The following is a 27,491-nucleotide window of genomic DNA, read 5'->3' as shown; positions in this document are numbered from 1 at the left end:
TTTACAGCGATTTTAGGTTTAGTAATTCTGAGCTTCTTAGTACTTAGGAGCAAGGTTAAAAAAAAGTACTTTAATAAAAATATATTTTTTGTTCTCCCTACCTATTTAATTCTCGAGTTGTGGCAAAATTAACGCTGGTACAATGTTAGGAACTAGATGCAAGCAATTTAAGCGAGTGATTACTAAAATCAGTGAGAGAGAGAGAGAGAGAGAGAGATCTAGAAAGGCAAGTATTTTCTACAAATTGTGACTCTAAATATGGCACTTAGGTTTACACGAGTGATTACAAATTAACTTACCAAGCTAATCATCAGAAGCATATCACAAAATGGAACAGATTATGCACGACAGTCCGTTTTTTTAGCATTGGAAAGAAGGTAAGCGATTTTGACGTTTCTTTTTTGAAAGATAAGTCACGCCACTCACGGCAAATATGTCACAATTATAAATCATATACGTTCCTTTTTATTCTTTTGCTTTCATAAGTAATAGGTACTGATTTTTAGAAAGCGTTTTTCAATAAAAATATTGTTTAACTTTTTTTCTAATACAAAAAAAAAACTATACCTATTGACATTCCAGGGAATTTCCATTCTTAAACCTTGCAACACCGGATTCTGTGACAATACCTGTTCCGCCGCTTCGTGCGCGGCCGCGGCGCAGCGCGGCGCTAGTTTCGCTTCTAACGTCGAGTTGAGAGCTCGTTACTGCGTTGTCGCAGCCGTCACCAAACTTTACGTAAATATATTTATTTACGTTTTACAGCAACACGGGATTGTTCTCGCGAATCTGTGATAGTGTTTGTGTAGAAGTGGGAATTAGTGTTTTACAAGTTTAGTGCTGGATTGATTAGTTTTGTAGTGGATTTACTAGGAAATCGCTCAGTAAAGTTGTAACGGAACCCGATCGGGGCGGAGACTCGATCGACACGAGTTTTATTGGGATTCTGGGTGAGTATAGTTCGCTGTTTGATGGCCATGACCGATAATTTGTCTCAGAGAATTTATGAGTTTGACCGTTTCTTTTGAATTTGTCGGTTGGACGTAACGCCTTTGGGGTAGGCGTGGGAAATGCTTCGACTTATGATTGTTGTGACATGCTATTCTGCTTCTTTACAAGTTTACAGTTGCTAAATCTCAAAGATTAAAATGTAATACCTACTTATATTATATTTTAGAAGATGAGGTTTGATATAAGTTGCCGCACACCATCCACTACCTATACAGTTGTTTTGATACAAAGCAAAATTGATTAAATACGAGTAGTAAAAGGGGAGTTTACTCCTACCAGTCAACCTTCCATATAGATTTATTAAGAACTTCGTAAGCTCAACATTTTTTATGGGTATAAAGTACAAAAAAATCCTTGAGGCATTTTAGTATTTAGGTATTTATAAGGTAGTCTAGAACATACTACCTTCGTAATAACTATTTCTATAAAAAAGTTTCTAAACTGGCCTTATGACTACGTAAAATATTGATTACGTACGAAGTATTTGATAACAGGCGTACAGTCTGATAAGGGAACTAATAACAGAATGTTTATAAAGCATGTACTATGTATAAATAGTCCAAGCCGTATTAATTATCTATTTCACGTGTTCACCTACTGATATACTATGGATCACAGATGGATAGCAAAGCAATTTATGTAAACCAAAACATTCACCGGACTCTAAAGGCACGTTTACTTACACTATGGCCGGGCATTTGCGCTTTAAATTTGATAGGAGTGAGGACAAATGTGTAAAGAACATCAGAGAAGGTCCTTTCGTTTCACATGCATAAGGAAACCTTTCCCAAACACATGAAGCATAAGGACCCTTCTCTAATGTAAAGCCGCATTTGTTTGTTAATGGGGCACAGGTAATTTAAAATTATATAAATATATAAATTCCCAGAGCGATAACTCTAAAACTTTCATATCGTAAAGTAGATGGTAACATGAGCAAAATACTTGTATCCATTCGTATCTATGCATCTTGATTACTGAGTACTTAATTAATGATCTAACTACTGCCCTTCACTTTGCGAGCGATATGAGAAGAGGTTCCACTGTTTTTGTACCCATATGTATTCTATCATGTCTATTTTATGAGACGTGAGACTTTTCCATTGATACTCTTGACCGTTGGGTCAAAAGTCTGGAGTTGGCCCCTGTCAAAAGTTTGCATAGATGGCGCTAGCATAAGTTCTTCCTGTCTCAAGTTTTGTTATATAAGATTTGGTTTAAAGTGTACTAGCACCCAGGCTTTAAATTCCAAAAAAAGCAAGAATTTGGACACATTTTTAGGGATTGCCAGGAAAATTTATGCTGGCGCCATCTGTTAAGTACTTGGACAACCCCATCCAACCCCAACGCCCAACTGAAATCCTATAGTTTTCTTGCCTTTCTATCCACTAGGAATACTCGTACTACGCTGCTGTACCGGGAGTAAAACCTGCCACCGTACCTGTTTGGGGTCAACCACCTGCCGTAGTACACGACTAGCTATATAGGATCCTACATCCTGCTTATATACACTTAAATATTTACCTATAGGTACATAATCAACGAGGGGGTGGGGGGGTGGTTGGTTATAGGGTCGGCAACGCGCATGTAACTCCTCTGGAGTTACAGGCGTACATAGGCTACGGAAACTGCTTACCATCAGGCGGGCCGTATGCTTGTTTGCCACCGACGTAGTATAAAAAAAAATAATAATAATAAATTATTAAGTATGATCGTACCGTTGCAAGTCTTCTCAAATCTAAAATTTTTGAGAAAATTATTTTCCTATTTTATTGGGTCCCCTTGTACCTTACTACCCTCATAGATTTTTTTGACGGGCGTAACGTTAGTAGTTTTGAGTGGTAACCCGTGAGACTTCCAAACCGGAGGTCATGGGTTCCAACTCTGACTCGTACCAATGAATTTCCCGTATCATTTGATAAGTATTTTGCTGTCGTTTTTCAGTAAATGAGAACATCGTGAGGAAACCTTTTTCCACCTGAAAAGAGCTTCAAAATGGAGTCACTTCATTTGTAATTGAAATAATAATAATACAATAGGTACTGTCGCCATCAGGTATATCGGAGCGCCCGAGGTGCTCAAAAATACTTACTTAACTGGCTCAGTGACTCAAACAGGATCTTGGCCCCTGACACAAGAGAGCGCCACTCTGCCCCACTCTGCGCCACTTCGCGCCAAATATACTATCTGATATAAATATCTGAACACGGACTCTAACGCCTTGACAATAGAGGCGTGTTCAGATATTTGTGAGCGCCTTAGCTGCTCCGATATCTGATGGTGACTGTACCTATGTCAAACAAAATAAAGAAACAGCACTCAACGCAACAAGAAACGTGGAAGCGACGATTCAATGGAACGACATCGACATCAAGAAAACGTTCCTCTAATAAGCATAATATGCCGGCTGACTGCAGTTCTCTCATGAAGAATGCAATTCAGCAAAGCATTGTGTGAACATGTAAATCGTGAGAAGTGCACAGTGCAGTGGGGTTGGTGACCGGTCACCGCTTGTCATTGTGTTGACAACGTACACTTGTTCGTAGAACTGCTTATTGTAGTTATTTGTCATTATGAAATAACAATGACAAACCTGCATAGCTGCATGAATAAAAGGATTATTATGTCTGATAATGATGTGTTTTCTTCTGAACAACAGCAGTATTTTGGGATAATATCATACATATAAAATGAGAATACTTACTTATTTATTTCCGTAAAGCTTAAGCTAAACCCAGGCCCTGTTCACACGATGATAACTACAAGTCCTAAGATAAGCGATAAGAATTGCGTCACTACAGTACTTCCTAGGACGTGAATAGTTTGTTATCAAAACACTCGTATCAGGCAAGGTGATCGGATTGCGAGCCAAGATACAAGTTGTGCCTAATTCGGTTGCAATTTATTGATGCGTTTTTATTGTAAAGTAAAATATGTATTTACAATCGTCTAGTAGGGCTATACGAGTTTAAAGAGCACTCCGTTTACAAGACAAGGAAGCTTCTACTGAAAAACATGATAAGCCTATCTTATGTAGACACCGAAAATCTATTAAATACGACATCCTAACGAGACCTAAATACACACACACACACACACTAACACACACACGCACACACACACACACACACGCTTGTGCTATAATACAACTTCATTTTTCTTAGCATGTTACTTACCTAGGTCATAAGTCTTATCTGTTTTTAATTGCTACTTAAATTAATTATATATGTATTACCTTTAGAATAAGTACTTACTGTTGCTACTAGCCGCTAATGCTTACAATATGTCAATCTTATTATTTCCTCTACGAGACAGGCTATGCCTAGTGTGGAGGTCAGTATAACATGTAACACTGTTTAAACTTATATTTGTTAAATAAACAATTTGTATTTGTATTTGTATTGTATTTGTATGTTCGTCATTTATAATAATTATGTAATTTAAAAAGAGCATATACCTTAGTAGACAAACAATGAAATACCATGAAAGACGCCAAAGATAACATATTATCGTTACTATGACAAGAATTTATGAAGTGGCGCAGTAATCAAATTCTTTGACCGTAGCTGTGATTTCATAACATACCGATTTCATCGTGTTTCTAACGACTCGGGATTCGAGCCCTGATTGGCTCAAATATTTAAGAATATACGGGTCTAACGCGATATCATTTAATTATTTTTACCTTGAATCCGACGTAAGGGTTGCACCAGTCTGTGGTCACGGAAAGACGGACGTCCCAGCAAAATGTCAACGGAAATATATGTACGGATTTAAGGCAATAATAATGAAATTATATCGCGGCAGACCCGTTCGTATCAATAAATATACAGACCATCATGAATTGTTGTATAAATAAATAGCCTAAGAAATTCCTTTGCATGCCCTTCATGTTGGCGAGATGTGTGTACTTTATTACCTTATGTAAAACCTTATAAGACCTTATGTAACCATGTCTCTGGCAAAATAAATAATTTCAATTTCAATCAAATATACTCAGATATTAACACGTGCTCTGCCCCACTGATCTCGGTTTGAAATCCGAGAAGCAGCCCGATTCGATCCAATTGCACGGTTATGTAAATTATTACATTTGTATTGTGCTATGTCAACTACTTTCGATTGCTTTCATTATGATTCCATTAATTATGTAAATGATTTATTGCGCGAAAGTGTGACTGATGGTTTATTTGTACATCGTAGATAGATTACGAGAGGCATGGTTTCATCCGGATAAGCGAAAAGAACGGGTTATTGTACAGTCAGCATCAATAGTAGCGGTTGAAACAACGTGCCAAAAGTGTACATCGAAATTCGCAAATTGCGGGCATCTTTCTCTTTTACTCCAACCAAACTCTAATGAAGGTTGAAGGCGTTACTATAGTGATAGAGAAAGATCCCCGCAATTTGCAAACTTCGGTGTTTGCGGTAGGCTCTCTGTTACAGTCTAATTTTTCTAGGTATAGAGCCATATCTCTTTTTACTCAGCTATTTCAGAATTTTGAGGAACTTTTGACGCGTAATCAGATCTGACTGTATTACTAGCATTTTTCCGTGAATGCAATTTAAATACAGTCGACGTTAAAGATATGTTTACCTTATTTACAAGGGCATAAGATGTTAAAGTGTAAACATATCTTGACGTCGACTGTAATCCTCGAATGTACTAACATTGAATTTTTCTTTCTATTATGCTCCGTTGATCGTAATTGTTTTGTCCTTTTTCGCCTAAGTCGTAATAAAATTATATCAAGATACAGCATTGTATCTTAGCCGGACCAAGCTAACCCCACAGATTTGGCGATGACAATGTGTGGAGTATCAGCACAAACTTTAAATTTCTATGAAAATATGACGTTCTATGGGTACTTACTTGCTGCCGTGGCGCAGCGACCCGATGTGGATCTTGGTCTCCGACACCAAAGACCGCCATGCTTCTCTGTCCAAAGCAGTTTCTGTCCAGTCGACGGCGCCGAGTTCGCTAAGGACCCACGCGTACACGTAGTGACGGATACCAACCAGAGAGAGGGCGAAATACAAATCCGGATCCAGAACGCTCAACGATGTGCGGCTGTCCCGCACAGTGTTAGTGGCCAAGCTAATGACCAGGATCACGAAGCTCCGGATATACAAAACGGTCATAAGGCCAATCCTTATGTATGGGTGCGAAGTTTGGGTACTAACACAAAAGGAAGAGCGCGCGCATAGTAGCTGAGAGGAAGATCTATCGGGAAGTCCTAGGACCCACAAGTGGAGAGGATGGAACCTGGAGACTCCGCAGGAACCAGGAGATTGAAGATCTGGTGTCCGAGCCGAACATCATTGGAGAAACGAAAGCCACCAGACTCCGATGCTCCACGTAGTCCGGATGGGTCAGTCTAGAGAGGCGTATTTTGGAGTTCCAAATGACCGAAGACCGTCTGGACGCCCTAGGTACCGCTGGAGAGACGAGGTGCAATAAGACTATGGGGAAACTACAAGCGATAATTGCACTCGACGTGACAAAAATGTAAATTATCTCATGTTCACATATTCACCCTTTGTAGCCGCCAGTCAAACGCTGTTCTCGCTCACACAGCCAAGGGAAATTGTAATGAATTCTCTCATAGTTTCTCCTACTTGTGGCAAGTACAGAAGTGCCGGTTCGATTCCCGCGGGGTACTTTCGCCATCTGTCACATCAGCATACAATCGTGCCGTGTGAGGCCACGAGACCAGCGATTAGGAAATAATATATGCTAATTTATAATCCAGATGAGTTTAGGGCGTGTGGGATTGGTTTAAATAGATTTGTAATCCTAATCTTACTTATCTTTGCGTATTGTGTATTATCAGATAATTAACACGTTAAACGCCAGACCAAAATATTCATTTTTTCTTTAAAAAAAACTTGATGTAAATTCAATTATTACTTTGATATGTATATAGATATATATTTTATTTTGTTATTGGAGGTTTAGTTAAAAAGTTATTAAAAAAAAAAACTCGCGGTCACAGATGACCCCCGTGGCGCTGTGAAGTTCATATTTCAAAAACCGTTACCATGACGCCACGCCGGTCCCCCCGCCGGCCACGCCGGTCACTGTGCCGGTCATTATACTGTCACATTCGCACCCGCTAAAATATGCTTATAATATAAAATTTAACTGCTTTGGCATTGTGTGACAATAGCTTGGTTTGGCAATTCCTGCTACTGGTTCAAGAAGATACGCTGTTTTTGTTTATTTTTGTTAATTTTGGGTTTTTATGATGTTTTTTTGTGGAATGCATGTATCAGGTGTGTGTCTGCATTGGGAAATTTATTTTTTCTTATTTTTTGATAATTGTCGTGTATCTCCAGATAATTGAAATTAATTTCTATTAATTATATAATTATTGCAAATACTTAATTATATAAATTATAGAATTAAAGCTGTGATTTGAAAAAAATGCCTTGTTTTTTTCATTTTTTCAACAAATCTACTATGTCACTAACTGCACCCACGTCCCAAGCCACCGTTTTACTAACGAGCGCCATGCCGGTCCCTTGCATACAACGCATTGCTTATAACTGCTACACGCGGCGCAGGACAGCGTCTTAAAAACAGGTTTAACACGAGGTCACCGGTGCCCCCCATGGCTTGTTGCAGTTGACTTCGTGAGGTCGCCGGTGCCCCCCATGGCGTTCAACGTGTTAAATAGAAAATAACGCTAACCCCAATTAACGCGAAAAACCTCATAGTTGTAGATGGCACTAAACGTCATTTTTAGAGTTCCGAGCCCAAAGGGTCAAACGGGACCCTATTACTGAGACTCCGCTGTCCGTCCGTCCATTCCGTCTGTCACCAGGCTGTATCTCATGAACCGTGATAGTTAGCCAGTTGAAATTTCTACAGATTATGTATTTCTATAACAACAAATACTAAAAACAGAATAAAATAAATATTTCTTTCCAATCTCGAAGTTCTCATCCAATCACCGAAGTTAAGCAACATCGGGCGGGGTCAGTACTTGGATGGGTGACCGTTTTTATAGATAATGGTACGGAACCCTTCCTGTGCGAGTCCGACTCGCACTAGGCCGGTTTTTTTTAGGGTTCCGTACACAAAAGGTAAAACCAGACTATTACTAAGACTCCGCTGTCCGTCCGTCTGTCCGTCTGGCACCAGGCAGAGTATATCAGGGACCGTGATAGCTAGACAGTTGAAATTTTCACAGATGACGTATTTCTGTTGCCGCTATAACAACAAATACTAAAAAGTACGGAACCCTCGTTTTTACTTATCTCCGTATGAAAGCTAGCACATTAGGTATTGCTATTCAATTTCAATTTCAATTTCAATTTATTTATTTGCAACCAAGTACAAAACACATACAACTTAATGCTAGGTGTACAGTACGTGGACCCTGATAGGGCGCAGCAAAACCTTATAGACTACATGAAACTAATTTTAATCTTATGGTATATAATGGCTATTAAAATATAATTACAATTCGAACTATTCCATAATTTAATAAACATTCCATAAAAGTATTTCATAAAAAAATAATTGATTGACAAAGAAAATACAAATAAAAATAAAATAAAAACGCATAACATCATAACATCTTAAGGGAGAATTGGACATGCCCAAGGTTACCAGATGAAAAATGGAATATCCTGACAAAAGTCCGGACATCAGCGTGTAAATTCCGACATTTACTGGACGACCACGGCATTTTTAAATTACAACGCAAAAATAGCGGTGTTCTACGTGTTTGTGTGTGTCTGTGGCATCGTAGCTCTCAAACGGATGGATCGATTTCGATGCGGTTTTTAGGGTTCCGTAGCCAAATGGCAAAAAACGGAACCCTTATAGATTCGTCATGTCCGTCTAGCTGTCCGATTATGTCACCGCCACTTTTTTTACGTGAAAACGAGTTTCCTTGCGGTGGCTGTTAGCTATGTTTGATAAAAATCCATCCAGCAGTTTGGAGAGTGTCAGCTCTTTACCAAAATGATGTAAGGCATTTAAAAGCTTATGATTAGCGCAGGGATTTTCTTAAAATTTTAATTTAATAGTAATATAAGTAAGCCCATCTGTGACGACTATGAAGGTTTTCTAAACTTGTCTAAGACTTTCAAAAACTATTAGAAATTCTCATAACCGATATTTACTATCCGCCATTTAAATAACCACCATACCGCTGATGGTGTAGCCGCAACCACCATGTTTCCCTCGCATCTCGGTTAGAAACCGGGCGAAGGCGGTGATTATCTGTAGCAAATAACTATTGATGCTAGGAAAACCCCCTTTTTCATAAAACTTAGTAAACACTTACAAACCTCTTTCAGATTTTGTCTCTTTCTAACAATCAGAAATGTCAAAATGACGGATAGGGACAAACAATTATCGACGGTTTGTCAGATCGTATCTTTGACAGCTGACGTAGATGATGCTGTACGGCGTCATGTATTTTTTTTGTAGTTACTGGATTGTCAAACGTAATTTTTTGACAAATACCTACGAGTACCTACCATATAACGTATGGAGCCGTACAGCGCTATCTACACCAGGGCTGTAACCGCGAAAATCGAAGTTCCCCAATTTCGGGCATTTTTATCTGTCACTCTAATTAAGTCTTACTGAGAGTAAAAGAGAAAGATCCCGCAATTTGCGAATTCCGATTTTAGCGGTAGGCCCGCCCCCAGGTGTCAAATTAGAAGTGCGAATTTTCTTTATAAGCTACATCTTTTATTCTATCATCGATAACTGTTTGTAGAATTGCTCAAGCGCAGGCAGGTTTAGTGTTGCCAGGCGTACGATAATTACGTATACGTACGATCATTTGGGCTTCTGTACGATGTACGTTTCAATGAATGAGTTCGCAAAAGCACGATAATTTCAACCTTTGGACTATGCCATAGTAAAACTACTACGGAACCCTAACTTGTATCAGAAGTAAAAAAATTACTTTTTCATTCAAAAATAAGCTACAATTGTAGCTACATTTTGGATTAACACCGGCAATGACGTAAAAATGTCAAAATTTCCTCTAAACCGTTTCGAATCAACACAAAAATGCCCAAATTTAAAACTAATTTTTGCGCCATTTTGCTATTTAGATGAAAATGCGTTTTCTTTGAATATACTTATATTGGATATGCCTTTTTGATAGGCGTACGATATTTTTTTCGCCGGTACGATGATTTTTACACTCAAATAAGATAATTCGCTTCCGCTCACCTGGGAACCCTTTAATTAATATTTTTTATAATTTTTGTGCTAGTTTATCTCTTTTTTATTATGTAGTATTATGGAATTCATGTTAATGAATACGAGTTGACTTGTATCCATGGTCATGCAATAATTTTAAAAATAAAAACGAGTACTGACCTGAACCTTTTCCCGTTGAAATAACGCCCTGGATAACCGCCTAGCTCTCATTCACCCATTCATCCGTTCATTCGCTCATTGTCGTTCGACAGGTGACCGACGTGTTATTGTGATCAGCTTCATCGATTAAAGCTTGACGTATGATATTATTATGACATGTTTAGAAATCTGACCTACTTGTTGATCTGGCTCGTAAACACTTTAAAGTAAAGTATAGGTTATATTTAACTTATACATTTATAACGTATGGCCAATAATGATAGCTTATGTACGATATCATAGGTGCGGTCAAGAAACTTGATATGTGTGCTTCGTTGTCACAGTGATAGTAATATGAAATGCCTAACTAGCGGCTTTCATATTGATTACTAGGTATATTTTTAGGGTTCCGTAGCCAAGTTCCACAGATGATGTATTTGGATAGGTCTTCAAAAATGATATTGAGGTTTCTAACATCATTTTTTTCTAAACTGAATAGTTTGCGCGAGAGACACTTCTAAAGTGGTAAAATGAGTGCCCCCCCCCCCCCCCCCTGTAACTTCTAAAATAAGAGAATGATAAAACTAAAAAAAATATATGATGTACATTACCAAGCAAACTTCCAACGAAAACTGGTTTGAACGAGATCTAGTAAGTAGTTTTTTTTAATACGTCATAAATGATACGGAACCCTTCATGGGCGAGTCCGACTCGCATTAAACTTTGCCGCTTTTTTACTATGACCAGGTACGAATTAGCATAGAAATCAAATTCCTTGACCGTACTTAATCATGCACCTATGCCCTAGTATTTTTTTATATTTTCCAATATTAAGCATTTAACTTTTTAGATTTAAGTAGGGATTAGATATCGAAAATTAGAAAGTACTACAGAGTCGCTTAAAACGTGTGTGATTAATTTTTCTATCTGGTCGACTTACTAAATCTCTTCATAAAAATAAAGTAAACTATGAAAATAAGATTTCCTAAACCTTGCCGAAACTATAGTCTTGAGCCATATTTTTTCATGGGCTAATAATTATCAAATGAATTATTATGTATAATCCTTAACTACGTATTTTAATCCAAACCACAATAATGACTTTATTATAAAATCGTTTAAAAATATAGATAGGCGTTTCAAAAGTTAAGCATAAGACAGACGCGTTGGCCGTAGTACGTAGTACCTACCTAATGTATAGCGATGTTTGACATGACACACATACATAATGTACTTTATACATAACGTCAATCTGACCTAGATATCAAGTATATCAACACATGACCTTGCTGAGGTGACGCACAAATCAATTAGCGCTTATTTGATGTGCCTATTAATATAATAGAAGTTTATGTTTGTAAACGTAGCTAAATGTATTGTAACTCTAATAAGTACCGGTTAATATAAGAGTGATAGTGGATGTCAAAATGTCGATCGATGCTTCGATTGACATAATAGATCGATATCGATACCCATTGCTGTATCAGAATAAACCTACGCATACGTATAAGAAATACGTATAAGAATAAGAGTTAGACCAAGTTAAGTTGGCAACAATTTTGATAGCCCAGCTTGTGCAAGTGTTAACTAAACGTCATCATTTTATAGAAGTATGACGTTTAAGATAACACGTGCACTGTTTGGGCGGTCAAAACCGCTGCCAACTTATTTTGGTCTGACTCTATAAGCATCCGAAACGAAACGTGTAATTTAGCGTTAACACGTCGACTGAAAAACTTTATGATAAATCACTATACCTATACTATGTTAGTTGTAGCATAAATATGTATACAAAGTGGTCATCATCATCATCATATCAGCCTTTTACCGCCCACTGCTGAGCATAGGCCTATCTTCTAGTATGCCACTTGTCCCGGTCCTAACATGTAAAGATAAAGTCTATGGATTAATAAAACCAGGATGTCAAAAAAAAAAAATAGCTAAGACGTGTTTCAAAATGACGCAATATAGATCCTAAAAACAAACTAAGATGACTGACAGATGAGCTTTAAAACCCAAAAACTACGAAGACAAGGCCACCCGGAATCCTAAACTTAACAAAACATCCGAAAATAGCTCTTATATCATTATCTTAAGACACACTATGAATAGTATAATGACAATGATGTAATTATCATTGTTTGTATGGTCTAAAAACTAGGCGCCATCATTGTTGTTGTTTTTTTAAATTCCCGGTGGCTCAATGCACTGCTCCTACATGCGGCCTACACCGGTACTATGACGCTAGGGTTGTCACTCAGTGTTACATTAAAAATAGTAAGTAATACGTTCTTTTTATTTTTTGGCACTACTAAGTCGTAGTCGTGAGATAGCAGAAAAACTGAAACAAAAAGATGGGGGTCTTAATGTTCCGATATTGTTTTTGGTGTTTCGAGCTAAACTTCCTTAAATGAACACTTATAGGAACGTTTATGTTACACGCAATAGTTAATCTTCATGTTCATCTGTGGAACGAACTGTGGCCCGCGGGATTTCCGGACCGATACGGCCTCCAAGAAAATTGTAGTCCCATCTCAAAGGTGTTGCAGGTGTCCATGGGCGACGGTAATTGCTTACCATCAGGCGATTCGTCCGCTCGTTTGCCTCCTATACAAAAATAATGCGTGCAATATTATGATCAATCGCTATCCAGCCCGCGTAGCCAACATGACAATCGTTAACGCTCCGTAGCGTAGCGATGTCATCTCTATCACTCTTCCATATTAATGCGACAGTGACAGTTGCGTTACGTTCGCTACGGAGCGTTAACGACTGGCATGTTGGTTACGCGGGCTGTCTCAGTTTTCAATCAAGACTACAAACCTGACAATTCAAAATGTGACTACTGTACTATTTCAGGCGTAAGGGCCGCCATTTCATGCCACACCTTTAGCTTGCTATTGTCATTTGAGCCTGACCCATGTAAATAAATTGAATGTGGTGTCAACCCTACCAAACCGTCACCCAAGTATCTTATACACGCCTACGTGTGACGCAACCAACGTATCGCCGCATCGTATGCGCCGTCAGCCCAACTTAAACAGAACCTTCCTTTGTACCATCCACACTGATAAATGCCAGTTCGAATACCTTAGGCTGCCTTTCTACTGAGGAGATGCGCGAAGATGAGAAACGTGCGGGAATCAACCAATAGCATTGGTTTTAGTCCAGCGGAGCGGAGAAGAAACCAAAGATTCCCCCACGTCTCCTCTCATTAGTAACTATAGCGGTAACTGTAGTCAAAGACAATATTATTTCTAGACTTGCGTCTATATGGAATTAAGCATATTTAACCACAAAGATTTAGAAGCGATTAAACTCATATTCAATTAGATACTCGACAAAAAACTTAAAATAGCCACACTCCAAGATATGTGTCATCCAAATGAGGCGCAGATTTGTCAAATCTAACCTTTAATAAGACGACAATACGAGTCAAGGCAGGCGTCTTCGTGAATGGCACGATCTATATCTCCGATCTGTATCGCATAACGTTATACGGTAACATTATTTCAATCCCCGTAAGAAATAATAAACAAGAGGTCGTCCCATTTTGTACTCTCATAACATAACATTTTATTTATTTATAATCATTCTAATCAAATTCATTTCGGCATCGCTCGGCGGCCATTGTACATCGTGGGTACAGTTACAGTTATAGCACATTGTTTTCGCGGATTTTATTACAATTTACTGTAATGTGGGTTAAATGCGTCGGTTGTCTGTTGTAAGCTTCCCGATTATGGTCCGATTGCTCTAATCGGAGCAAATAAACCTACATGTGGTGTGACCCGATACGTGCATGAAAGGTGCGGTCAGGTCACCTATAATTATCGTGAACCGATACGGCGTAAAATATTATTTTATACAATCATAATAAAGAGGTTTTTTATTAATGGCCGTGTTAGGCCACGGTGGTTATTGGGTGCCTTAACATGTTCACAGCTGAAGGAAGTTGAAAGACCCCATACAAAGTATGGTTAATTATGAGTTACACTAATTGCTGCGGCGAAGGTGTTAAGTAAAGTTTAGAGGTAATAAAGACGCGGAATTTGAATGTTTGTCACTTTTCGACTCGTAATGGCATTAAGGTTCAAAATTTACAAATTCCGTGAATGTACAAGTACAGGGCTATACCTAACCGAGAAAATCGAAGTTAGTCAATTGCGGGCATTTTTCGCTGTCACTTTAATTTCGTCTTAGTGAGAGTAAAAGAGAAAGATCCCCGCAATTCCTGAATTTCGGTTTTCGCGGTAGGCCCCCAGGTACGAGTCACACGAGATAAACAAATAAGGTATACTTATGGCTTTAACACTCGAGAAGGACAGAAATGTGTGATATGATGTATGAATTTGTGATGTGAGCAGTACTATTGGTTCCTTTAAATCAAGACTGATAGCGTACCTAATGGACCAACAAAGTTTTGCAGCCTGAAGCTATGTATATATAAAAAAAAAACCTTCCGTCCTCTTTTTCCGGATCCCGTCATTGTTATTTATAACCTATTTTGTACTTTAGTTACTCACCAGTTATGTATGAATATATGTATGTATTTATATATATTTAATTTAATGTATATATATATTGATTTACGTCATCCACAACATGTCGCACACTGTGCTGTCCCGCACACCCCGCTGGCTCCACATACAACCAGCGCCGTTGACCACGCTAGTCGTGCCAGCTGCATTACTGAGTGGAGACCATTTCGGCTTCACATCTCTGCTTCCACTGTTTTGTTTATCTTTGTCCTGTATTTGCTATATGTGTTATTTGATTTGATGTGTTGTCTGAATACATGATTTCTATTCTATTCTATTATATGCTTAAACTATATTTGGGTTAAATTCTTTTAACTTTGTTAATTAAGTCTGTTTTTATGGGGCGACATTCGCTTTGTTTAAATACTCTATAAAGAGAAAAAAAACAATCCTCGCTGAAACGAGGTGCAAGGCTGTTAAGCCAAAAGCTCGTTGGTGTCTTTTGTACCAATGTTTTTGCAATTACAGTTAATTAAGATTTCTTAATTCAAACATGAAAGTCGACGAGTAAAAGCACTTATGCACGCGCGAGTTGCTGTTATTTACTGAAAATGCCCCGCAGTGGGACGTGTACTCGTATTTGGCTTGAGATGGAGATGGAGAGGTTGATTAGGATTACCATGTTTAGTAAAGTATTGATCGTTGAGTAAAAATAAACATAACCAAATTTGTAGAGAATTTTATGGTACCCCTACACCCTCAGCACAACCCCCCCACCCTCAAGGACTTTTAGTATGTTTATCTGGAGACCACAAGGTATAAGTATACCAATTTTCTAAATTACACGAATTATTTCCCCTGATTGCCCATATTCGGGTAAATTTTTTTGAGCTACTTGGGAAATTCTGTCATACTTCAATCAAATTAGTTTAATCGAAGCCGTACTGAGTTTAGACTTCATTGTGCTGTTTTTATTTATTTCTTTTTAAACTACTTAAGTTAAGAATAGTTACTTTGGCTGTTTGTAGCATATGTGTAAAACCAATATCAATAACTACAGCTGTTGGATTTCCTAATAATAAGAAATAAATAAATAACTTGATGTTAATATAAACAAGTGTAATAACAGAGTGACCTGTATAAGACAATAGGCGAATTGATACCGATAGCACACAGCAGGTTTATTTTATTTTATTATTTATTTAAACTTTATTGCACAATATAACAAATAAAGTATAAATGGCGAACTTAATGCCTAAAGGCATTCTCTACCAGTCAACCATCAGGCTAAACAGAAACAGTAGTACGTAAGCTGTTAAGTTGGCAGGTTGACAGGTTGAATTACTTTGGCCTGATTCTCGTCATTGATATTGTGTTAGATGTATATAAGTAGGTACAGTCAGCATAGCCAACCGGGACAAGTCATAAAACTGCTTAGAATATTTTGAACACCTCATTCGCTTAGAAACTTAACTTAGCTTTATATGCAATTACAAGTTAAAAAAATATTTCTGAAGCCTTTTTTATACCACGACGGTGGCAAGCAAGCATACGGCCCGCCTGATGGTAAGCAGTCACCGTAGTCTATGGACGCCTGCAACTCCAGAGGTGTTACATGCGCGTTGCCGACCCTTTAAAAATCTGTACAGCCTATTTCAATAAATAGTTAGTGGCCATGCCCAGAAGTGGGACACTCCTCTATCACTACCTCTACTCCTACTTTTCCATTTGAATTTATTCTTAGAAATGTTATCCAATAGTCGTACCACTATCACATTTGCGTAATACCCTAATACGATTTAATTCATTCCCTGTCACCTTGTCAATGGTCTCCTAATGTGAATGTTTCAGATACGGGACACGAAATGCCCGTATTACTTACTAGTGGCTCTGTAGTCTGTGAGCTGTAGACCTCGCGGGCATAGCTTGAAACTAAATAAATCCGCCATTTTGAACAAAAATCCAAAAACTGATCCGACAAAAAATCTATTTAATCATCGAACCTGCTCACAAAATTTCACGAGAATCGGTTGTGAATTGCGACCCGTAGAGGAGAACATCCGGAGATACGAAAGCATTTTTGCCCGAGCTGAATTGGAGACCTTCGCTAAAGCTCGATCAATAACCATATTGCTTAACACGTTCGTCGGCGGTACTTACGGAGATAGCGGTTTCGGTAAATCTTATTAAATCTTCAATTGGCAAGTGCGGTTATAATCGTTACCGCCGCGCAAAATGTTAAGCAATAAACTTGGTTTTATTGAGGCTTTTATCACGAAATACGATAAAAGTGACTGGTAATTTAATGAATGTGGGCAAATGTGATTGAAGTTACCTCGGCTAAAATTCTCTTTTTTGGAGAGTGAGGCACTTCCACTTTGTTTTTGGCTGCCTGTGACATTGCGAGTCCTATCACCTATGAGATGGCTACCGTATGACATTTGCAATTGAACTCTTCAATTTTATTCATACTATTTTAGAGTCGGATCAAGCTATATATGGCATTTGTAATGCCAACGTGTGACAATGCCTTTATTCATGTCAATTTCTATGAAAATATGACACTCGCTCACTTTGTTTTATTGTTTATCCGTCGTATCGGTGGAAGAAAGAGTTATTGTGTCAACTGTTATGTATGTGTGCTTGTGAATTTCAGTAAATCACAACTTTTTCTTGTACACACAGCAACACTCTCAACTGTCCATGGATGGACCTTATGCCTTTTGTAATAAGGTCCACCAATGGTCAGTTAACAGTGTGTAAGAAACATGCACATCGATGCGTACCGCTACGGTGGACCTTATTACAAAAGGCATAAGGTCCATCCATGGACAGTTGAGAGTGTTGCTGTGTGTACAAGAAAAAGCTGTGATTTACAGGCATAAAGAATTACAGACACGTCGTGCATGCAAGATATGCGTCTGACACTAATCCACTTATTCATAAAACTTAGCAAACCTATGTTAGAGTTGGACTAAGCTAATTCTGCAGCGATCGATAAAAAGTAGTTTTTGAAATACAGTATGTGACAACACCACAGAAAAAAGTTCCTATGATTAGCCGGCTTATAGGTACCTCAGTTTTCTGTGAAATTAAAACCTTGGTCTATATAATAGTTTCTTAAAATGCTGCAAATATTAAGAGGTCTCATTTCACTTCAGTACCTACCCGTCATAGACATGTCTTTGTGACAGCTAAGAAATATTGCCATAGGGCCCATAGGTATTTTTTTAAGTGATTGTCAAATTATTGCGCTTTAGAGTTAGCTTGGTCTTACTCTAAATTTTGTCCCTTTCTAACAAACAGAAACGTCAAAATGATGGATAGAGATAAATGACTATCAACGGCTTGTTAGATTTATAACGCCATTAAAACGATTACCATACTATAGCGTGTCTCGAGGCTGTATAGAAATTCCGATACAAAATGACCCATTTTCGTGTCAGAGTGCATTTAACCTCGACGGAATGTGTCAGACTTGCGACATGCATTAGGTTGCATTCTAGATTAATTGCATGCAGCTTACAGAGAAAGCGGTTTGAATTCTGGTAGCTAAAGTAATTTACATACTGCTTGATTGTGTTAAGAACTGAATGATCGAATGACTAGCAAAGTGACAATCATTATAAAAAACGCCAATCGCAACTTAAATATTGTTTGGAAACAATGACGTGCTTTATTGTTTGCTGTGGTGTGATTGCCATTTGTGACCTCACCCTGACCGGGGGGCGGGCACAGATGGGAATGATTCATTCCCATCCCCGGCGGGAACAGATGGGAATGATTCATTCCCAGCCCCGGCAGGAACTGATAGGAATTGTTTAATTCCCTTTGCAGGTTTATTATTGTTATTGACCTAATTGTATGTTGTATTACCCTTTTGACTTGTAAAATTTGTAATTTTATTAATAAAGGAATATGAATATTTACCTTCGCTGTCCTCCCGATACATTTTGTACTATTCCTATAACGTTTGGCGTAAAATTATTGTCATTTTGGCTATGACCCCAGTACCCATACGATGGTTGAACTATAGGTAGGCAGTGGTCTCCAACTTATGGCTCGCGAGCCCTTTGGGTAACTGAGGCGGAGATGAGAGGAGACTTGTGGGAAGGGAATCAACCAATAGCACTGGTTGTAATCCAGCGGAGCTTAGAAGAGAAGAAGATTGTGGTTGATTGCCACACTTCTCTCATCTGCCTCAGGGGAAAGGTAGCCTTACTTTTGGAAAGAAAGCACCAAAGGCCAAAGAAAGCAGGAGAGCCGAACGCCTGGCCGTGGAATTTTGGTCAAAAATATCGAGTGACCTAAGTTCCACTCATAAAGTAAAGAAAATGTCCTAAGATGTGCTATCAAATGTTAACTGACACAATTTTCTATTGGCCCACAGATTGCCGCGATGCGCTGCTGACGCCGTGATGATGAGGCTCGAGGCCCCAGAGAAACCGCACCGCTACCACAACCTGCTGCACGACGACCATGCCAGTAAGTATCCTTCTCGCCCTGACAGTCGAATCTTCAGCTTTATACCACCATGCATCTTAAGAAGGTCTGCATTGTCGAGCTTCCAGCGGGAGGGCCGAGCAACACGAAAGTGTGCATAGTGTACAAACGGAACTCAGCTCGTGTAGAGAGGTTTTACTTATTTGTAGCAATGCCAACATTTGGCAGAGGTTGGCTAACACTGTTGACCCTGTCGTGTTATTTTTTACGCTACCAGCCTGCAGATATAGTTGACACCTCAAGTATAGAAGTTTGTATGTACACTATGTCTGCAGCTGATAACTGTCTGCATCTTATATTATGTAACCCTAATTCGCTGCTTCTAACTCGCTGTGTAACTTGTTGTCCTTAAACCTCTTGCTGACATATATCTGCTTCATTTAGGTAGAAATATTATGTGCTTAGCGTACTTACTTGTTACTTTTAAATAGGACTGACTTTGAGAAAAAATACTCATCGACTATTCATTAGCCTGTCGACCTAATCTAGTCAAGGATTTTGAACAATGGCTGCCGACACATTTATAATTTTAGCTAACAGTAATTAGACTAAAATGCCAGCTTTAGCCATTAGCGCTAGAACGAAAAACAATAGCTGCAATTGTTTCTGTTCACATGGTTCTCATCGTTATGAGCAAATTGGCGTTCATGAATTTAAAAATGTATTATTGTTTTAACACATAACCGCTTGCCACTAAATGCTACCATGTTTGGTAATTATAAACAAGATATGATTAAAGTATTCTGTGGTATGAAGTTCAATATCTCTGGTCCAAATGGCATTGTAACTTGTGACTACTGACTATCGTATGAAGGATATGTCTTATTGCTATGCATACTTACAGTAAACATGATTTGTTTTTAATGTGTCGTGCGGCAGAATTGTCACCGCTCCTGCCGCTACTTACTTTGCGATGAAACTGAACAATAAAATTAAATAGAGTCAACCCAGGATAAGTTTGCAACGATTTTGATAACTCAGATGGTGCACGGGTTATTTTAAACGTCAAACTTCTATGAAATTATGACGTTTACTTGACACTTGCACCTTCTGGGCTATCAAAATCGCTGCCAACTTATCTTGGTCTAACTCTACGTATTTACACTTAAGAACTATTTGTCATTCAGCATTTAAAATATTTCATACAAGTGATATTTTTAGGAAACGATTGGAATGTTATCAAGTTTAAGTCATAAATTTACGACAAACATCCGCAATCAATCGAATTTATGACGTGTACGAGAACCGTGCGGATACGGAGCGATAAAACTATGTTTGTGACTATTTTATGACCTGTTTTTCTGATACACAAGAGACAAATAAGTACCTATATCTAATATAATTAATAATCAAACGAACTTACCTGTGAAGTTTGATTACAATTATGCGAGTATCCAAATCCAAGACAACAAATATAATTTACTAGCAGCAGTACACGTTATCGTGCAGTCCAAGTCACACATTTTAGAGATTATAGTATTTAAAAAACAAGTTCGCGCTGTCCCTCTCACTCGCTACGCTGCGTTCCTGCTTCGACATCGCTCCTCCAGTACTCATTATTTCAGAGTTATTTTTGTGTTATTAACAGAGACTATTTTATTTTCATTTTTGGGGATGGGGGGCGGGTCTTTGTTGTCTTGGATTTGGATACTCGCATAATTGTAATCAAACTTCACAGGTAAGTTCGTTTGATTATTAATTATACTTCGTATCCAAATCCAAGACAACAAATATAATTTACTAGCAGATGTTCAGAGCTTTGTATTTAAATTCAAATCCTGAATGCGAAAATAAAATAAAATATCGATATCAAATCAGTATGTTACGAACATACTGATATTATTGATTTTGACTAAAGAGAACAACGTACCACCTAGAAGTTATTAATTTATATCCAATTTAAATAATTATTTATGTATCCACATAGTATAAATGTAAAATGTATGTATAGCATAATAAAATTAAGGAGTGAAATTGCTCTTGGTATTTCATTTCGTTAATATTAAAAAAGTATAAAACTTTCTTTGATTTCACTGTAGTATATTGATAAAGTTGTATATATCTTAATATTCACAAGGTACAACTATTTTTATGTCATTTACAAGCCAGGACGCCATTAAGTGTAAATGTATTTTCAAGCTTTAGTTGGCTCTAAATAAGTTTTAGATGGGCATTTTCTGTCTGTAACCATATAAACAAACCATTTTGTATAATTTAGAATTTACCAACCATTCTCTGGATGTAATTACAACGGAGAAACAAGCATACGGCCTGCCTGATGGTAAACAATCACCGTAGCCTATGAATGCCCGCAACTGCAGAGGTATATTACATGCGCGTTACTGACCCTAAAATATAATCTAATTTTATGTTACGACACTTTAAAGTTAATTTTGAATACAGCAATCAATACTTTCCTCGGTAAATAGCCTTTGAGTGAGGTAGATAAAGGAGAATTTTCTTCATTGTAAAGCTACCATAAATATCAAGGCTATACGTAAGTACTTTAAAACTAAGTCTGGACAATTACTAGTAGAGTATCCTGTAGGTATTAAGTATTTGAAACTTATCACTTTGAAAATATAGATGGACTAATTTTAGTTATTACCACAGATCAAGAAATAGTAATATGATATTATTTATAACTAAATAGCTAATCTTTTTTCTGGTAGTTGTGACTGGGCGACCTGTACGTTGTTTTGTTACTTTTTAGTTTAGTTTAGTTGTAATTAGTAAATACTAACACTAGTTATTAGGTACGTAGCTTAGATAAACTAACAAAATCTATGGATTGTAAAGATCTGAAATAAATGATAATTTAATTTAATTTAATTTAATCTAATCTGCTTATGCGTATCTGAACGATGATGGCTACTACGCTAACAAGTGGCAAGGAACTTAGGTAGATTATGTGTTGAGTTATGATATATTTGTGAACAAAATATCTGGCATGACTTGTAACTTGTACTTCATTTTAAGGAGTAACATTTTTTAACATTACCTACAATAAAACTGTACAGTGTGCATTGCGACGAAAAATTAAAACTATTTAAGCTTTCTTTTACAGCAAGACAATATGACAACCCGAGCATTTACATTTCAGACAATAATAATGTTATTGTTAAAGGATTTCAACCCTTTATTGCGATTATTAATCTAGCTACTTAGCGCAAGCGACTGCAACACGTGGCAGCATAACTCTAGTTGCATGGTTTCACAATTTACAGCACTTATTTCGCGTCGCGGGATAGTGCATCAACGGCGGTTCACCTCTTGTTTGATGCGGCGATGTTCCCCTGAAGTTTGGAGCTGAGAATCCGTAAGTAAATTGTACCGGATTTATTACATTAGGCTCGTTGATATGGTATATTCTTGACAGCATATCAAAGCTGACGTTTGAAGTTATTAGGAGTATATAACAGCGTGATATGAGTACGAATCATAAATTTGGGTTAAAGGGTTTACAGATATATTTTTTCCTATATGTTGTTTACATACAGCATTTCTTTGTCTGTAAGGGCAATGACATTGCGTACATTTTGTTTAAGGTATTTTAGGCCGCATTAACACCTATTAAATTACCTCAGCGTAACAAGAACCTCCTTTATATTTCATTATTTTTACAAGTCCTGTAAACTTTAGCTCAACCTTAAATATTTTTGCTCTTTAGTCCCTTATATTTACATGCGTAAAGCTACTTCCAATACTATTAAAGTCTTCAATCATTACATTGGCATCAACACTGTTATAGTAGAGCAACGTTATATATCTTTGACGATATCATTTTGAGATATGTATAATGACCGACTGTAGACCGAAGAGCGAAGTGACCGAAGAGCGTAGCGACCGAAGTGCGAAGCGACCGAAGAGCGAAGCGACCAAAAGGAGCAAAGCAACCGAAGAACCAAATGACCGAAGCATTATAACCTCGACACTTAAAATGAAGCACATATAGCCTCGACGCTGCGGAAATGGAGGCCTCGATACGATTATTGTGGAATTGTATAGTACATATAACTTAAAGTGCGGCATATATCTTCGTCACTGCGACAGCTGCGACAGCGGACCCCTTGACACAATTATTGTGGAGTAATGATAGCATCCTCACTATGACGTGGGGCAAACTTAGCCTAAACACTACGACAGCAGAGCCCTCGACACAATGATTGTGGAGTAATGATAGCCTCCTCACTATTAAAGTGGGGTACATATAGCCTCGACGCTGTGAAAGCGGAGCCCTCGACACAATATTGTGGAGTAATGATAGCCTCTTCACTATTAAAGTGGGGCAAATATGGCTTCAACGCTGTGAAAGCGGAGCCCTCGACACAATGACTGTGGAGTAATGATAGCCTCTTCACTATTAAAGTGGGGCAAATATAGCTTCGACGCTGTGAAAGCGGAGCACTCGACACAATGGTTGTGGAGTAATGATAGCCTCATCACTATTAAAGTGGGGCAAATATAGCTTCAACGCTGTTAAAGCGGAGCCCTCGACACAGTGATTGTGGAGTAATGATAGCCTCATCACTATTAAAGTGGGGCAAATATAGCTTCGACGCTGTTAAAGCGGAGCCCTCGACACAATGGTTGTGGAGTAATGATAGCCTCATCACTATTAAAGTGGGGCAAATATAGCTTCAACGCTGTTAAAGCGGAGCACTCGACACAATGGTTGTGGAGTAATGATAGCCTCATCACTATTAAAGTGGGGCAAATATAGCTTCAACGCTGTTAAAGCGGAGCACTCGACACAATGGTTGTGGAGTAATGATAGCCTCATCACTATTAAAGTGGGGCAAATATAGCTTCAACGCTGTTAAAGCGGAGCCCTCGACACAATGATTGTGGAGAAATGATAGCCTCATCACTATTAAAGTGGGGCAAATATAGCTTCGACGCTGTTAAAGCGGAGCCCTCGACACAATGATTGTGGAGAAATGATAGCCTCTTCACTATTAAAGTGGGGCAAATATAGCTTCGACGCTGTTAAAGCGGAGCCCTCGACACAATGGTTGTGGAGTAATGATAGCCTCATCACTATTAAAGTGGGGCAAATATAGCTTCGACGCTGTGAAAGCGGAGCCCTCGACACAATGGTTGTGGAGTAATGATAGCCTCTTCACTATTAAAGTGGGGCAAATATAACCTCGACGCTGTGAAAGCGGAGCCCTCGACACAATGATTGTGGAGTATTGATAGCCTCTTCACTATTAAAGTGGGGCAAATATAGTACCATGTCGACATCTCATTTATAAGAAAATATTTATTTAATATGTGTTTTAATTTTGAACTATTAATTAATGTGCATTATAAAATTACATTAAAACTTTAATCAACACAGTTAATACCGATTTTCTGTTTGATGAATATCTTGTTGCACAGTAAACCTAAGCTTCTAAGTACTCACGGAAAGGAGAATTATTATTAGACGGAGTCCACAATATTACACAAATCAAGTATATATATATATATTATATTATGTTAATCAAAGCTGTCTAATAATAACAAAGCGGGTAACTAACTGATGATCAAATTTAGTAGGCGACCACATCGATTGGACCCAAGACTCGACGATACCGAGATGTCCGATTAAAGCCTACTACCTAATCCGTCATGATCCATACGATAGATTCACTATGGCCCTCATATGGGGCATGGGCCGCACGGTATCGGAGCACGCATAGCACGTCCCGTTTGTATACGTCGATTAATGGCATTAAACACTTTAAACTGTCAGTCAGACTAAATAGTCTTCCAATGTCTTATAGATTGTGTATTGATTGACATTACTCCTGTATATTTATACCTATAGGTATCCTCATAAGACGCTCATTAAACTTGTTGGTACTGTGTATGTACATTTGCATAAAGACGCGTTTTGTTATCATTCATAGGCACTTATTACCAATCTGCAAGGATTACCATTGTTATCTGTTTTATTGTATGGTAGGGTAGATCGGACATGGTAAAAGCCGCTTTCGTGAAACGATTACCTAGTATATATTAACTTTATTCAGATATGGTTTGTATATTTAAATCTGTACGCGAAAGCATCTCGTAAAAAAAAATTGTGAGTGAACATTGCATTTTATGCAATCATAAAATGAAATCTAAATAATATTATATTAGTAAATAATACTATAATAGTACGTATTACAATTATTTAAAGTTCAAATTGTAATCTATTTGTAGCCCCATACTTATTTTTTCCGTAATTTATTTATTCAAAAAAGAAGGTAGTTGTAGTAAGTGATTTCCTATGAACGTAAAAATTACTTACTTGATTTCTTAGGTAATAAGTTTATTACGCTAAACGAATATACCTACAATTTCAAATTGAAAGTTTAACTGCCATGTAAGTATGGCAAACGAGACTAGACTTGCCGAGCTGAATAAACATCAATTTTCGTTCGAGGGTACGGCGGTCGGCAGTTCAAATAATGTTTTGATTCTATACTTCTTATTCAGCGCACAATAAACATTAATCGAAACACAATTAGGTACACATATTTAGAGGAACACTATTTTGGCGACAATACGTGTGACTCGGACTAACACAAAAACATGTAATGAGTACTGGAGGAGCGATGTCGAAGCAGGAACGCAGCGTAGCGAGTGAGAGGGACAGCGCGAACTTGTTTTTTAAATACTATAATCTCTAAAATGTGTGACTTGGACTGCACGATAACGTGTACTGCTGCTAGTAAATTATATTTGTTGTCTTGGATTTGGATACGAAGTATAATAATAAGCGGCAGTAGAAATAAACAGGTAATGTTATAATAACTGAACACAATTTTACGTACTCAAGAGAATAAATACTACTTTTAGTGTGTAGGCCATTTTGTGTACCTAGTACAGCCAAGTGTAAAAATATGGGTGTACACATCTTACTCAAAAATATGTCCAATAGCATCGTATTCCAGTGTAATAAGAGCGTAGTACCATATTTATGAGACGATTTATTCGATACATATTTTTGCTCTTGACTGTACATAAAGTTACGGCTGCCGTTGGCTAACAATGGAAGCAATTACATGTGCAATGACAATTACATGCGACCCTGCCGTGCCAACATGGCGCCCACGTGATCATGTTGTGGACTGTCGATCGGTTTTAGAGACTTACAGGCCAATTCGAATGTACACTGACATCAGAATTATATTTGAATCTTGTTATTTCGCTATCGGGCGTCTCGCCCGCGCCAATACATGGGTGTCTAGCCAATGTGCCAATCGTTTACGCTCCGTAGCGTAGCATTGTCATCTCTCTCTATCATTCTTCCATATGAGTGCGACAGAGACAGTAGCGTTTCGTTCGCTACGGAGCGTAAACGATTGGTACTTACGTTGGCTAGACAGACTACAGACGCACAATAACTGAAAGACACTCAGTTCGATGTCATTCTGATATCAATGACATCAGTTAGATGTCATTATTTATGATGACAATTATTTAGAACTATTTTTTTACACAACATTTTTTTTTCTGTGAACGAACCTTGGAAACTACTAACTTATGTTTCGTATTTTACCTATAAATGGATATCAGACAGTTGTTTTTTAGAGGACTTTATTTATAGTCTTATGCGTATATATTATCACATCTAGTATGTATTGTGAAGCTACTGTTAGAAAATCTATTTCCTTGAAGCGTTCTCTCAGTGAGTCACGAGACGCCATGTTATAAATGGACCTGATTGCTCTCTTCTAAAGCACGAAGATAGTCTCTATGTCTGCTGCTTTGCCCCAGGCCACTATGCCATAAGACATAGTACTGTGAATGTAACCGTAGTAAACTAGGCGAGCTGTCTCCACGTCAGCGAATTGCCTGACTCTTCTTACTGCATACGCTGCAGAGCTCAGCCTTTTCGTCAGGGCAGATATTGCACGTTACAGTCTAAAGCAAGCCCCAGAATTAAAATTCGATAGGGCTTACTCTGTTTACCTTTATTTTATTCCCCATCGAAACCTGCTGCTATATGCATAGCACCGGCAGCCCTCGCATGCGTCAGTGAGCGGGCAGCGGAGCGTGACGTCACACAACGCGCAGGAAGCGCGGCCGGAAGGCAGGTGCGCCCGCGCCGCGCCGACGGATGACCCCAGCTGCTTATGTTTTTTTTACTCACTAATCTGGATAGGGATGTTTTACAATAATTA

At 38.1% G+C, this 27,491-nt stretch overlaps 1 protein-coding gene across 1 annotated transcript in view; it reads left to right on the top strand.

Moving 5' to 3' along the window:
* Window positions 1–658: 658 nt before the first annotated feature.
* Window positions 659–27,491, top strand: part of LOC133533425 (zinc finger CCCH domain-containing protein 18-like) — a 65,263-nt gene continuing 38,430 nt past the window's right edge. The window contains exons 1-2 of the mRNA XM_061872405.1: window positions 659–950; window positions 19,217–19,311. Coding sequence (XP_061728389.1) covers window positions 19,245–19,311 — 67 coding nt within the window. The 5' untranslated portion in view covers window positions 659–950; window positions 19,217–19,244. The remainder of the gene's footprint in view (window positions 951–19,216; window positions 19,312–27,491) is intronic.

The sequence above is a fragment of the Cydia pomonella genome, unplaced genomic scaffold, assembly GCF_033807575.1.
Source record: "Cydia pomonella isolate Wapato2018A unplaced genomic scaffold, ilCydPomo1 PGA_scaffold_163, whole genome shotgun sequence".
In the NCBI taxonomy this organism is placed as follows: domain Eukaryota; kingdom Metazoa; phylum Arthropoda; class Insecta; order Lepidoptera; family Tortricidae; genus Cydia; species Cydia pomonella.
The sequence above is the reverse complement of the archived record's forward strand: the minus strand, read 5'-3'. Positions and strand labels throughout refer to the sequence as shown.